The 15,546-nt window shown below is 52.7% G+C and overlaps 1 protein-coding gene across 1 annotated transcript; it reads right to left on the bottom strand.

Moving 5' to 3' along the window:
- Positions 1-819: 819 nt before the first annotated feature.
- CSUI_001036 (mitochondrial p5cdh) lies at positions 820-8,720 on the bottom strand. The gene is made up of 10 exons (XM_068061242.1): positions 7,983-8,720; positions 7,267-7,464; positions 6,149-6,273; positions 5,588-5,737; positions 4,819-4,931; positions 4,287-4,445; positions 3,658-3,821; positions 2,869-3,054; positions 2,252-2,520; positions 820-1,529 (listed from the first exon to the last, which is right to left on the bottom strand). The coding sequence occupies exons 1-10, from the start codon at positions 8,490-8,492 to the stop codon at positions 1,469-1,471; spliced, it is 1,935 nt and encodes a 644-aa protein (XP_067926781.1). The 5' UTR covers positions 8,493-8,720; the 3' UTR covers positions 820-1,468.
- Between the last annotated feature and the right edge of the window lie 6,826 nt (positions 8,721-15,546).

Raw genomic sequence — 15,546 nt, 5'->3', positions numbered from 1 at the left:
CTGCTTTCTGTGTTCACTCCTGCGTTTTATGAAGCATGCGGGGCCGTCATGGCGTAGTTTGACCGGTCCCGTACTGTAAGAACTCCAACTGACGTGTGACCACTCTGCTGTACCGCGTGCCTTACCGACCCGAAGTGTCTTCATCAGACCCAGAAAATTATTGATTGCCGTACTACCAGCACGGTAACACGCTTGCTCCTTTGTGGCGGAGCACACAACTAACCCAGTCCACAAAACACACTGCGCCAGAAATAATCAGATCGGTGATGGGTCTATACCAGTTTTTCCCAGCATAGTTCGAACAGGAGTCAGTCCGTCGTGCGAAAAGAAACGAGCCGGCCTGAAGTTTCTTTAGCAAGCTCCTTTGCGTTACCCTCTTCCCCGCAGGAGCTGCAAGGCGCGATCCGTGCTTTGTCGCGAGGTTCCGGGCCTGCAAAGCTGCTGCTGCTCTGCTCCGAGGGTGGAAGGGCTGTGCGGGAAACTACCACGAGCACTAAGAGCCTCGGGAGGCCTGTGTACGCGACAGACGGTTACTTCCTCTAATCATTCTACGTTTCCTTCAAAAAGAAAATATGGTCACGAGTCCAGGTCATACAGCCGATGCTCCGACTGTGAATCCACTGTGGGATAGATCACGCTCGTTTTTGACAGCAGCTCTCGACTTCTCGCCGCCGTAGTCCACCCATGCTAGCACACCGGCTTCCTCTCAATGCCGGCGGAACACCATCCGCTCTCAAACATAGCGTTCCGTGTAGTAACTAGTCTCAAATACGTTTGAGCAGTACCGGATCGGAGCCAACAGTCCACAACCAACACATCAGGCAGGTCCATTCCACGTCAACAGAAACATTGCCGTCCCTCCGGGCTCGGAAGAGGATGGGAAGGGGCACTACAGGAAAAAAATCTCGTCTCTGCAGCAGCGCCAGCAAAGGAAGTATCCTCGTTGCCGGTCGAAACGAGTGAAATGAGTCAGTCGCTGCCTTCTATCGCCAAGCTCACCTGCCGTGTATGAGAACGAAAGCTACGGCCTCGTTGAGGCGTTTATTTCTTCTTTCCTGAGAGCCTTTGCTCCGCTGTCAGCCAAGAAAGAATCTCCTTAAAACCGCAAGAACGTGGCGGGTTCGTTCTGTAATTTCGTGCAACACTTATTATTAAAATACCTTTTGGAAGGGACTGGGCGCACCTGCCTCCTTATCAATTCCTAGGAAGCGAGCGTCTCCCCAACGGAACCCTAGTACCCAGTGCGCTTTTGATACCTCTAGAGTCACAGGTGAGCTAAGAAAGAACCTCTAGAGTAACAAAGCGCCCCCGGGGGCCATCATCCAAGACAACTATGACTCTAACAACAGCAGTCCACTGTGGAGAATAACAGCCCACACTAGTGGCACATCTAGCGCATCACCATGTCTATGAGGCACCTTGATGAACCGTAGCACCCAAGACATTAGGAGTCTTCACCTCGACCTTCTCAAGAAGGAGGTGGAACAGTCCATCCAGTAGGTACGGGGCCCTGATCAAAAACAATTTCTCTGCAACACAACAAACATCGACTCGGAAGACGGCGAATGAATGATATGCTGTTGTACGCCCGCCGCTACCCGCGTCACGGAAATCTGAATCACTATGCCTTGTCTCGAACTTAGCGGAACACAGAACAGGACGAGCAGTGTGTGAAGAAAAGACTGAAGGTGGAGTACCGAGCCTCTCAAGAGATGATCTACGCTTCATGTTTCCACGGGCATGCCGCTGTTGGTGGCGTGTAGTTGAATCCCGTACGAGCTACCGATCCACTCCATGGTGACGGACCGAAAGAAAACAATGACTGGGAACATCCGGCTACCAGCATACGTCCCGACTCCCGGTGTCACACAGCAAGAACTAGCTACCGACGCAACAAAGCCGGTGCACTACGGTTTAGCAGTCGACAGAGGATGGTGGTGTGGCACTACTTGCCTTTGTCTAGCGAAGTCACCGTGCACAACTGAAATCTTCCACATGCTTGTCGCCTCACTGCGGCATCAATAAACGGGCTCAGCAGGTGCATGAACGGCAGCTCTCCAAGGAATACTGCAGTTCAGAGCAGTCTTGAGGTGTGCTAGGAACCAGTCCGATAACTTCTCGCGCTGATCTTCTCAACTGACACCTCAAGATGGATACATTCCTCCACACGCCACGTTTAGCCGTACACCGATGGGTCTTGGCACTGGTTTCCACAAAGGCACAGTCTCGAGAAAAAAAAAAAGAAACTCACCTATGGCATGTCCATGTAGAGAGGACGGCTTCGGGGCTTCCGATGCCTGCGGCTAGCGGGTCACCTGCAGGGCCAAACCAGTGGTTCTGAGGGGCTCCTGTAGTCCGCGCTCGAAGACCAGCATACGTCGTTCCATTTACCGAATTGGCAAGGATTAAATTCTGAAACTGTGGGTCTCTAGACACCACGGCCGCTGTCAAGTGATGTTCCATGCCTTCCAGGAGACGGATGAGCTTCTGCTCTTCTCCAGTCCCCCACTCCGTGAGGACCTGCAGCGAAGGATGCATCGGAGTTGCCATGGTGCAGGTGCTGGGCTCCTGGTTGATAAAACTTCAACCGCTCGCCGACCGCCGCTACTAACACCGAAGGACAATACACCTCCCTACAAAACTTCTGTCCTCTGATACTACTCACGCGATTAACGTAACGCTTGAGGGCGACAAATTTGCCAGTCAAAAAACTGAAGCGACTACCACCTCCCGGACAATGAAAGCCTCGCTTAGCACGAAGCGAACAAAGAGATACGTCTAACGTATGCATATACGAGTATGTTGTGGCCGAGGCGAAAGCCACGCTTACACTGCGCTTTCCTGTTCTTTAAGTGAACATCCGCTTACTTGGACAGGCCCGAATAGCTCTGTGGTAGCTAGCTTCAAGTTGTCTTGGCTCTCCAGAATGGATGCAAGAGGAACAAAAACCGCCGTGGGTTCGTAAGCACCGTACTTCGCGGGGATAGGAGTTTTCAAACTGGAAACAGGCCTGCCTCCGAAAAGAAGTTCTGCACTGGGGAGCTTAAGAAGAGCCTGCACAAAACGATCGTCCCGCACAAACCGAAAAGCGACAACAGGAAGACTGGAGATGATTACAGAAAAATGCGCCTGCCGACGTGGGGCGAGTGAGAAATTGTAAACATACATAAGAAAAGATACACAAATGACACCTGGACATACCGAAGGGAATAAGGGGAGCGCCCACACTCCTGTCGCCGTATATCCATAGCCGCAGGGGTTCTAGGAAGCCCGTGACTGGGGGACTACGGAAGAACATTACACGTTAGAACACGCACACCTGGAGCTGATGCAAACCACCTGCCGCCGTATCCAGAGCGTGGCCCGCCTGACTGAAACAATGCGTTCCTGGAGGGCACCTAGTGAACTGAACACCGGGACATCCGGGCAGGTACCCGCTCCTGCCTTATTGCCCTATCAAATGAGATTGATGGTGTGAGATCTTCGCATCTGAACCCAGTCTTGCGAGGTAGCAGCAACTTCACTCTTGAAGACAACGATACAGCCACAGTTCAGTGACGCTAGCACCGACATACAAAGGACTGTAAGCGGCGCGAGTCGGCTAATGCGGGGAGGGCCAGAGAAAAGATTTCAAAGGCAAGGCAGTCGTCTACTTACGTCAACATGATCTTGGATCTCCTGATTCGAGTGCGACAATACAGGGCTGAGGGTGAGATCGTTGTATGATCTACGAGAGGCCAGGGTTTTCATCTTCTCTAGCAGACCTAGTTCCCGCCATGAAGTATGCATGGCTAACAAAGACTGGGCGGAGCATTTCTGACCTGCAGAGAATGTATCACAAAAAAAGCACATGACTTCAAGTGCATTCTCTAGGGGTTGAAGGGACCTCTACTCTAGTTTTTGAATTTCCAGCAAGTGCCTGCATGCACTACGGTTGTCACGACCTCCACATCTTCAGACATACAACAATGTTTGTTATCAAAGACGCGGAGTCCGGAACAAGCACAGGACTGAATGAGCACACAGACGCGCAGCACGACTCTATGGAGTTCTTGTCATCCTGCTGTATTCATGATCCGATGTGCCCGATCATAGCGAACCTTTTGTAGTGAAGGAAGACTGACCACCGAGAAAGAGGTTGTTGGCCCCGAGATGGAGGTTCTGCTTTTCCGGATGAAGTTGTCGAGGACTCTGGAATGCATGTGTCCACCGTTGACCCATGCTTCTTCGCTGTGCAACAAACGGACGCTATGTTCTGGGCCTAGTACTGACAATGCGAGACTTACCGGAGAGAGCGTAAGCGTCTTGATCGCACTGCCACGCAACGTAGTCTACGTCCTCAGAACGTGCATCCGGGCCTAGTATCTTCCAGTCAAATCCAGCATCCTCCACTTTGACGCGCCCACGCATCAACTGAATCAACGATTGTGCTGTGGATGAGCCGCCTGGAGATCACAGAGTGTTGACACGGCAGTTCAGGGCAACCGAGCGGGACATTCAGAGGAAACTCAACCGATTCTGTTCTACACTGCTTCACAGGGAGTATACCTTCATACGCAGGCAGTGAAGAAATGTCCTTAAGCTAGAGATTCTAACTCCGCGTTACGCCCTGACACCCAAACCTGACATGCTGCCCTCGGCTTGATAACCTCTTGACCTAATCTAACACAAAAGCACGGCAGTACCCACGCGACCGGCACGAGACAAAGTCACTGAGTTCTATACAGGAGAAAATTCCCCCCAAGGGTGATCAAAAAGCTCGCTTGTAGGAACTCCTCCCTACTGAACTGCTGCGACTGGAAACTGCCTACGCCATACCTGTGAACTGGAGAAGGCGAACAGGAGCCCTCTGCAAAAGCTCCGACATGACTGGTCCACGAGTATTGATGAAGTCCACGTCCACGGGAGGCATCCCACAGTAGTGCAGCAGTCTGATGACATAGAAGAAGACAGGCTCCCTGGTTGAATTGTCCTCCTGTCTCAGTTAGCGTGTTGGCTCACTTTAGGTGTTCTCGAAACCCAGATCACCACCCCACGCGGCACAAGCGGCAGCCACTTCCGTTTGTTTCTGATGGGTAGGCGGGCACTAAGTACAGTGAAAATGCATGTAAACTGCTTTTTCCGCACAAAAACCCTTCGAGTGCAGTCTGAAGCCGCACCCGTAGACGTGCTTTTTCTCCGAAGAGACTGCAGGTCGGAAATGTGTAGCAAGACTGTGTGGTCTCGGTTATGTACCCACTGTAGGACGTCGTGGGCACCCGTGGCAACACCAAGAGTAGTTCTACGCTCCCGTCGCTACGAGTTATTGCCCGAAGCTCTATATTTCTACGTCGATACGCTACGCAGCCAGCTGGACATCGCGACAGTTACGTCTGCTAGCAGTCACTTAATGCGCAAGAGCTGCTCACCACTACGTCTGGCGTTGAGGCATCTGGGTCTTCCGCCACTCCTACAGAGGTGAAGGTCACGGAAAAAAAAAAGAGAAACAAGCCTTTCCGGAACTGCTCCCTAACGGCGAGCAATTCCGCAATAACAGGTCGTCGAAGGCGCTTGACCAATAGAGACTGAATCACCCCACCCGTCTTACCGGAGAAATTGCTCCACAGGAAGACCCTGTGTAGCTTCGGCCTTCACGACAGGCTTATTGCCCACCATCACGGCAGCGAGAAACTGCATGACCGGGATCTCAAGAGGGAAGTTGAAAGGACTGATCACCGCTACAGGGCCATATGGCCACCTGATCAGCAGGAAGCTCACAGCAGCTGAAAAGGGTCAACCGAGCGTGCTGAACGGACCGTCGAGACGTTAGTTCACTCCTCTTCTCGATTCACAGATATCTAGCTCGGGAAACACTCACCCGTGTCTAAACACTACGGCACAGCTCTCAGAACGAGACAGGGGGAAGGGAGTCCAGAATACCACGGGCAGATCATCCCAGGGTGAAGGCTTGTGTAAAAAAGTACTACCAAAGAAGCGACTTGTCAGTGTCCATAACGAGCACGACTCGAGTCAGAACACGGCGACAGATATGTTCACATAGTATGTATACGCGTGATTACAGAGGTCGGCATTCTTCTGCTTCTCCGTTGACTGTAACTGAGAACCTTTGAAGCTGCTTGTCACGAGCTAGTTGGAGGCCATGTATTACCGATGTCCTTGAGACATCTGCCCCGGATGATCTCCAGAGACGCAAAAGCCTCGGGTAAGGAAGCGAATCGAGTCGCCTGAGAAGTTCTCGCAGAAAGCCCGTACAACGCGAACCTCGCCTGCTGCCTGAAAAAGATGAGAGGTCGCACAGCATCAACCAACTTCACCTCACCCCATGCGCCGAAAACTCTGCCTGTCAGTTTCCAAGGCGCGTCAAAATGCTTCAACTCACCAAGTATGTGGGGCAAGAGCAAAGCGTGATTTGGGAGTTGATGACACAAACACAGACGACAATGATAGATCTGTGGTCTGTCTTCCATCTATTGCACCTATTGTGCTAAACGAGCGGCCGAGAATAGTGCGGCTACACACTGGACACGACACCAGACAACCCTCGTGATACTCTTGTACCTACACTTTGTGAAAGGAATGTGCCACCTTCATGCGAGCTCAGTTCAGCTGAGAGCCTGACGACCCGAGTTACGTCTAGGGCTTACTCAAGTGATGCGAAGGTAACAGTAAAAAGAAAGCAAAACTCCTTTACTATGAAACACGTGTGGACAGAGGGGTGAGGTAACTGCAGTGTTCGAAACTCTTCGGCGCCTTCTTGGCCGCCAACCCTACCGCCGGTATGAGGTCACCGGATCGAAAAGCCCCTCGGAACAAAACAGAAAACTCGTTGCTTCCAGCCGAGAATAGCACAGAGTCCAATAAATGCGACTGGAGTCAGTCGTATGACAAAAGCAAATGGGATGAAAATGACACTACCTCTAAATAGAACTGAACTAAGTTTACATCCGTTTATACAGTTGCGCTTGAAGTACGTATGAGATTTGCTAAAGCAGTCACACGTGGTCCCTAGAAAGAGGTACACATACGCAGGCCCCCATGCCGTCTTCTTACAGTTTGAAAGATGCGGAGCTGACCGCCGCCTATACATTCATTGTCTGCCCATCTATTCCGGGTCATCCTACTATGGGCTGTACGCTGTGAGCGCTAGACGTGGTTTGCCGGATTCCGTGGTATGGAGCCCTTGGAATGCTCCTGTTGAGATGGACCCAAAGACATGTGGCGTTACCTGGGTGCTCAGCAATTTGAGGACAGCGATGGATGACTGACTTGTTGGTAGCTTTTCGGGAACGTCCGCATGATGCATTTTGTGAAGAAGTCGAAAACTCTCTCGTCGTGTAGCATCGCCGCGGTCTTCTGCAGAACTTGGCCGTAGAGTAAATAGCGTTCTGGATTCTTCAACGGGTTGTGAAGCCCGCTCTTCGGCACGTCAGCCAAGGAAACGACAAAAGGCTCCAATTCATCTGACTGACACAACGCGCCAGTGAAAGAGCGTTGAGAGGCATGAGGACTCAAAAACAATGCAATATAAGCTGGCGACCTTTCTCGTACGCGCGTAGTACAAACGATGACGACGAGATAGTTTAGTCAAAACAAGGCACCGATATCTTCATGAGTAGAACGCTGAAACCGGTCAACAACCTTCGAGCGTCTATGACTTGTCACGGTGGTAAGAAGTACAGATCCCTCTTACGCGCCTATCCTACAGGCGTCCTACGCACCAGCAGTCATCCCGAATTGCTACTCGGGAAAGTTAGTGTGGCGACTCTTAACAGACGACGTCGTGCTTTGAGTAGTTTGACTTGAATGTATCCATGGAGCGCGACTGCGGAAGACAGAGCAACAGTCGTTGATCCAGTCCGTGTACAGAACGAGATGGGCATGCGCTGCATACAGAGCGAGCGTCAAGCAGATTGTCCCCGCGTTGTCTTTCTTCGAAGGAATCCCGCCACTGGATGCATCTGGCCTACCGGACTTCACCTTACTTGAGTGAACGGGCTCTTTATGAACACTTCTCCATTGAGGGGATCAACAACATCGTACGTCTTCTTTGTAGTACGCCACTGTCCTTGGACGAGGTTTAGAATTCTATGGGGATTCGAGGCGCCAAGGCTCTCAGGATCAACAGTCGCAAACGCGCGGACAACGCTGGAAGCAGCACTGCTGCTGGAGTACGGGTACGAGAAAACCCTCTGCCCTGCCTGACGGCTGTGGCGCGGAGTGCCGACACACAGGAAGCATCCATAGTTGCCTCTGGGTGCGGGAGGCGAGAGCCTTGTATCCTTGATTATGTGAGCTGTAGTGGTTCCGAAGCCAGCGGCGGCGTCGGAGACGCGGCCTGTGAGAACAGATAATAAGCGAGATCGGACGCTAGTTCCAACAAGACTGTGAGAGAACATCGTATCGAGCATGCGGTCACAACATTTAAAATCGTGCCTAGCCGCGAAGAAGAACGACGGACTAGCCCACTTTCCACCTCCCAAAGTACACGACATCTTCTCTCCTACACAGATACACGACGGTTCCAGTCAACTGAACATCCAGGAATGGGAGAGACAAAAAAAATGCGTTCTATCCCGTTTGTTGTTGGCGCCCGTGGCCCCCGGAAGGGGGAACCGAGGCTCAGCCACCGCGTGCGACGCACCGAGCTGCTGACGGGGTGTGTCCTCTGCAGGGGTTACACCAGTTTGTCACAAAGGCGTAATCGAGGACCCGCGTATAACTCTAAAGCCAGCACACTGAGAATGCTTTTGGGCAGTTTAGCTCTCCTCGGCCGGATTGCTTCGCTGTTGGGCCATCGCTCCCACGCCCTCACACGGGGCAGCGACGGCCAGCCGACTTGACAGGCGGCCGGCACAGGTCGCGGGTACCTCGCCCTCGCGCAGCACCTTCCCGGCATACAGAAAGAGAAGCTGTAGTGTTCTGGTTCCGTCCCTTTTTCTTGAGAAGTCGACAAAGAAAGAAACACGACATACACCGAGCTCATACCCGTCCAAGCACACCACACTCCCGCCCGCAGGAGTTTGTCGGTCCGGTTACAAAACCTGTCACATCCTTCGAGACAATCGACAACGGACGCCACAGCAGGACACCAAGTCTGAACACACCCCAAAACTACTCGCTGTGCCACTTGTGCCCGTACTCGGATAGTGCAGAAATTCTATTGTTGAGTAACCCCGGGTTTCCCCGTCGTGAACCTCTGGAAGCGTCCGGGTGCCATACTACGCTGATGGCCCTGCTTCCCGATTCGCTTACTCGACAAGGCCGAGACCAGTGGACTGCCCGGCATCGGGCCGTCGCAGACTCGTCAGAGGCACCGCCACTGCCCGACTCAAATCTAACACGCCATCTCATAGCGTTAGGATACTGCCTTCGTTGTAAGCTCAAACTTCAATGAAAGAGCCGATGGTTTGTTCCTCCGTTCGAGGATTTTTTCCCCATGTGCGCGTTGCTCGGGAAGCCAGTGGTTTGGCTCACCGATCACCGACCGCTGGTGGTGGTTCGCCTCAGACCTGCGTGGACTGTGACATCCAGGGGTACGCAAACACTATTGTCACCTCTCTGTGTAAGCCATTCCGCAAGTGAATGTCGAAACGACCGGTTGGTTCGCGTGCTTCTTACGCGGGAAGAAACCTCGCGTGGAGAGGCGTGCTTTTGTTGCTTGCGTTTTTCAAGAAGCCCCCGTAGCCAGATTTTGTGGGTTACGTCCATCACGTGTCCGGTGGTTCGTTGAAGGCCAAAACTGGAAGTTTGTAAGGTGTATAGGTTTCTCTCCAAAGCCGCGACAAGTAGACGCGTGCAGGCGACACTGTTCTGCAATTCGATGGGCAGGAATGTGATATTGCTTATGTGCGTGGACGTGTCTAGACGGCCGACTCCCCGTCTCCCGTTCACCTGTTGCGACGGATCAACTGCCTTGGGTGTACGCCGTTTTTCTAATTGTAGTCACTTATCTATGTTCGTCGTGCCTGCGTCTCGCTGCTTTGTCACGTCTCTGTTCTGACGTTGCCGGGTGACCTTCCTGACTGACTAATGAGCTTGACGGACATCTCGGCTTGCGTTCCCATCCATCCTCCGGCGGGTCGTGGGTTTTTCCACTGTTGCTATTCCGCCGTGAGCACGCAGTCAGCCGTCTGCCGCGGCCGTGCAGAAAGTCGATTTCGAGCTGTTCACCTGGATAGGCGAGTCGGAGCACTTATACTTCAGCCTGGCTAGGTGCCGAGGTACTCGCGTGAGCTGTTCCTAACTTTTTACCAGACTTGAAGACACAGGAGCACGGGTCGGAGTTGAGGATGTGCCGTCGTTCCTCACCTCGTTGGTGGTCTCAGTCAAGGCGAGTGCACGGTCCTCACACGTACTGGTGCTCTCTGTAAGGGGCCCGCGAGGTGGGCACCGTGGTATGTATACTGCGCTTGAATTCCGCCTGCGGTATAGCCCGGGTCTCGAGTGCCATTCACCATCCAGCTCGAAGCTACGTAGTGGTGCTCCTTTTTCTACAGTTGGAGGGTTCCTGTGGTGGTGTAACTCCTGGTTCACGTCCATGTTGTCGGGGCAGATGGCCAGTCGACGAAGAAGAGGTCCCGGCTGTAGGATTCTTCCGTTCGCAGCTGATAACGAGACCATCAGCGGACTGGTTTGGCGCAGGTAGTGCCTGTTCTGCTCCTGTGCAACGTCATGCACCACTGCCGCGGAGGCAGACCTCGGGGTAACAGAGTGTGACGCGTTTGGCCTTCAGTGAGAGTGTTATAAGCTATTGTCGCAGCGGGTGTTTGAGTGGCTGACCAAAGTGAAGCGGGAAGCGAGCCGTGGAGAGGAGGGTGCTATTTTCTGTTTCTTTCACATCGACATTGCGATCGCCAGTGGGTTAGCCCAACTGAGTCAAATAAGCCCGAAGTTCAGTCCTCCACCTGTAATTCTATCTTCCGTTCGGGGCAGGAGACTTGGGCGGTCTGGGGTTTGGGTGAAGGTCCGCTGGAAAGATGTAATGTGCCAGGGGGAGCCTGGGGACATCTGCAGTGTACATTTCCGTTGCATGATATTTGCCACGCTGCTATGAGACGCGCGAGGGTCAAGTTCAAGATAAAGGGACAAGGCCGTTCGACCGCAGGATACGCATCACGGGAGGCGTACATGTCCGCCTTTCCGACTTCAGACATCAGTATACGCATGTGGCGTGGGCCCGGTTTGTCTTCCCATGCTTGCTGACGCGTCTGTCAGAGCCTAGGAATGATCACGGTGGCCCGTCTCGTCGACCGTGTGTGATAGCGCTTGTTGGTTGGGTGAATGGTTGCCTCGAAGACAAGCGTTGCAAGTTTTGCTTTTGTGTGCGTGTGAAACCTTTTATAGCCAACATGTCGTTAATATTTGCGGGGGCGACCCCTTCAAAGATAGTATTAATAGAGGGTAACATGTTCCAGCGTCTGGCGCTAGTAGATATCTTGACGCTGTGTCGCTACAAGTGTGTTGCCTTCGAGAGTGCCAAGGAAGCGGAGGAGTTCCTGTTAACGGTTGCTTCGTCTCTGACCCGCTCGAAGGATAAAAGACGCAGACGCCACAGAGCGGAAACAAAGAGGTGTGCAACAGTTCGGACTCCGATCTCTCCTCTCCTCTCAGACCAAGAAAACAGAACCCCTAGAGCGCTCAACTTGGTAGAGGTAGTCGAGGAGACGAGTCAGCATGGCGTCCCCGCCGGTGAACACCCTGGCAGAGGGCTTGAGGCTTGCCCAGGACTGGAGACTCCTCTTGCGGTTCTGGGCGGCAGCCCAGGATCTGAGAGGACTCTTGACACACTCTCCATGAACGAGAGTAACGATGCAAGCACTTCGAGCAGCAGACTGTACAGCCCACAGCTGGGGTGCCACGACAGCTTCCAAATTATGAAGACGAAGGTCGGACAGCAGGCCTCCACACAGAGTGGTGGCGAACCTACGGAGATAACATTGGACCTAGCGACACTTCCGGCGTCTTGCCTCCGCAAGTCGGACAGCGGTCAAGGAAGTCCAAGCCGGACATCGACGGAGGAATTAGAAGCTGCTGTTCTCGCTGCTTCCGATTCGTCCCGTGCCTGGGCCAGCGATTGTCCGGAGAAAAACTCGGCATTCTTGCCGGATCAGCGGTCACCAACGCCGGCATACTCGCACGAACCATCCGATGAACATCAGCTACAGTCCAGGGTATCTGAGAACTCCGGGCAGTTGTCTGATTCTGCTTCTGGAGGGGATGCTCCTGTTCTGGCTCGGGGTGAAGAGGCTATTGCTCGCGTACTCGGGTGCACCAAGAGACCCAGCATTGAAGTGAGACCGCCTGCTCCTCTAGACGAAGCCCGCCAGGACTCTACAGAGACTACTGGGCCTGCAGTACGTTCAGCATCTACCCCTGCTACCCTCTTCTCTGTGGGCAGTCCCAGCTCTCTTCTGGCCGGACGCTACTTGTCAGTAGGCTCAGGCAGTAGAGACGTGATGGCTTTCCGAGGATGGAAAGCGAAAGCAATGCTTGGAGATACTGTCTCTGAACCGCCCAGCGAGGGTTTGGGATCTCTGGGCGGCGGCAGTAAGCTCTTGTGTCTTCAGCGTACAGGTAGCTCGCCCGCTAAGAGGAACAAGGAGGCTTTGAAGAAACAGAAAAAGGGTCGACCGGAGGAGGTGCCTGGTGGGAAAGCAGAGAGTACGCGGTGGGCTGAGGACACAGACAAAGGAGACCAAAGACGCCTAGACTGGCAGTCGAGCTCTGGGTTGTCGTGTCGGAGCGAGGCCGGGAGTGATGCTGGCCGAGTGCGAGGGGAGAGTGAAGAAGGCCTAAAGGCACGGGCAGAAGAAGGCGTGGAACTCATATTGTGCGATAGAAATGCTGCCGGAATGGTAAGATCTGTACATACAAGCTGTGTGCGCAGAGACCTGTCAACGATTCCTAGTACGAGTCAGCACAAGTGAGTCTCTCTGAACGTTGGCAGCTTGAAGCCTTTTTGCACAGTTGAAGACGCGTGTATTGCTTCCTGTGGCCCCAAGAGGGCGAGGTCGTTTTCGTCCCACGTATGTGCTTCGCATCAGTCATAACTTCGGGTATGTAAGATAGTTTATATGCCTAATAATCTCATCACTCCCGAGACGGCTGGCTTCATCGAATTAGAGGCAAGTGACGACGGTAGATCGTATTTTCGTTCAACATCTCAAGTAGCTTCAGCTTCAACATGAATCCGGAGTCGTTGTTTCTCTATTCCGGATCGCACTAAGTTGTCGTAGGCCTGTATGGATCCTCTGTCCTTTCAGGAAGACTTCGGATTTCTGCGTTTTATATCTGAAAGCAAGGATCCCTGGATCGCGTCTCTGCCCGTCGTTGTCATCGGAGCCTCTCTGGATACTGTCACTAGGGAAACGTAAGAGCTGAGGACGATGAATGACGGGGTTTCGGGCTAGGAACCAACAGTGGATTTGTATTTACATGTATGTATGGATCGGGGTCACGATCTTTAGCTCTACGAAGATTGGGGCGCCACTTCAAGATCAGGGTCTTGCGAAAACGGTCCCGGTTCCGTGAGTGCTTGGCTGGTGTCACAGCAGGTTCTGCATGCTGGGAGACAAGAACAGGAGAGACAGAAATGAAGATGCATTTAGGCTAGCAACATCTGTCGAAGGGGGAAAGTGTGTCTGCCTTTCTCTTCTGTTTTTCCTCTGTATCTCCACGAAGGCAGTCTACAGGTCTTGGTCACATCACGGATGAATGCCTTGTTATGTCCGGTTTCACTCAGAGAAAGCCTCCTGGTGCTTATGTCAGTCGGGAATCAAGGTTCCGTTGAATTCTTAAAGGACACACATAACTTACCTAGGCTGCTTACCTAGGGATTGTAGCGGGGTCTGACCGCGCAGAGAGAGAGGTATAGGAGAGGAAGTTGGCAAGCACGGACAGGGTTATATATACTCAGAGTTAATGCGAGATGAATAAGATGTGGTTACAACGGTATGCATTTGTCTGTGTCTGGGTCTGTGTGCTACCTGACAAACAGATGTAAAGCTCTTGGCGCTCGAGCTTGTATACAGAAGCCACTTACACTTCCAGTTATTAAGACTCTTTTCTCTTTGTTCAATCGTCCGGCGAAGCGCAGGGTTGCGCGTCGTGCCTGCCGAAGGAATCCCGAAATGATGTCGGGGGCCGATGGAGACGTTACGAGCCAGGCCCCGAGCCCGGCTATAAGCAGTCCTGCCTTAAGTTACATTGGGTCACCATGTGAGGTTACCGAGACTGAGGGACAAGGTGAGAAACGGTCTGAGATTGAAAACGCCAACTTTTTTGCACGTCTAGGTAGACAAGCGGAAGATCTTAGTTTTGCTGTGAGCGAGGAGGTCGAACCTCGCTTTGATCTTTTAGTCGAGATGGACGGGAAACTGCGGAGAGGTGAAGAGGGTGAAGATGCTCTTGACCTTGGTCTCGTTGCTTTTCGTGACAAGCCGACTCCTTCCATGTCTCGTCAGTTCCAAAGCCTGGGGGAGAGACGTGATGTCCACAAGTCCCCTGAGAATGAAGCCGAAGCAGTAGCCCCAAAACCACAGGCGGGGATGTGTAGTGTTCGGAGGTGTTGGTCTAGTGAGGGGGGCTTCTGTGGGCTACCTCCTGTTGGACAGGATGATGATCCCACATTGGAGAGATCATCTTCTAGATCTTCTTCTCAAGAACAACGGATTCCTACAACTTTACCAGACATATATATCACTCACCTTGAGGATAATGCTGTTACAAGTTTCAGTGATGTGCGTTTATCGTCTCCCTCTGCATCTGACGACACAGCAGGTACGTCATCGTCACCAGGAGGCACATGCACGTCATGCGTGACACCTTCCTCGCTTTCTTTTGGGACCGGGGGGAGGGCGTCGCTGGAATCCGCTCTCAGTAATGCGTCGGGTGGAGAGTGCCGAACGAGAGGTACCGAAGAGGAGAACAGACGACAGGAGTCACGGGGAAAGCTAAAAGAGGAGAGAACCGGAGACCGGGACACCACTGCTGACATGGAGGCAAGAAGGAGAGAAACTGAAACGGTAGACGAAAAGGGGAAGAGACACAAAGAAATGACTTCTGTAGGGAGTCATGAAAGACTCCCAAACACCGTCGTCGCAACTCAAAGGGATAGCAGTGTTTCTCATTTTGAACAGCAGACAGCCTTGGAGAGTCTCGCCCTTGTCCGACAGAACAAAGAGAAAGATAGAGGAATGCCAGCAAAGGAGGGTCAGGAAATATCACTCGAAGAAAGATCAGTTGGGAAAGAAGAATCAGAGACTCTTGTCCAATCAGGCGGTCTCCGTTTTGCCGACAAAGGAAGGGAAGACAAACCATGGACACATTCAAGTCACCAAGAGACCCAGGCATGTGCAAAACCAGCAGAGGAGACAGAGAGAAAATTTCAGGGGACAGAGCCTACGGGGGAGGCAGGTGTACGGTGCAGAGAGGGTAACAACAACACAAAGGAGGAAGGAAGGAAACATAACGTGCATGGAGATCAAAACTGTGGACTGTTTGGGGTGCCGGTTTCCCAGTATCCGTCGACATCGGGTCCACTTGAAG

This window comes from Cystoisospora suis (assembly GCF_002600585.1).
Source record: "Cystoisospora suis strain Wien I chromosome Unknown contig_418, whole genome shotgun sequence".
Classification (NCBI taxonomy): domain Eukaryota; phylum Apicomplexa; class Conoidasida; order Eucoccidiorida; family Sarcocystidae; genus Cystoisospora; species Cystoisospora suis.
Note: the sequence above shows the minus strand (reverse complement) of the source record. Positions and strands in the feature narration are given on the sequence as shown.

Coding starts and splice junctions, on each gene's coding strand:
- CSUI_001036 (XM_068061242.1), bottom strand. CDS start 8,492: ATGTCGTGTACTTTGGGAGGTGGAAAGTGGGCTAGTCCGTCGTTCTTC. Junction 4,932..5,587: donor CCTGTGGAGCAATTTCTCCG/GTAAGACGGGTG, acceptor CTATGTCATCAG/ACTGCTGCACTACTGTGGGA. Junction 3,055..3,657: donor AGATCCAAGATCATGTTGAC/GTAAGTAGACGA, acceptor CGTTTTGTGCAG/GCTCTTCTTAAGCTCCCCAG.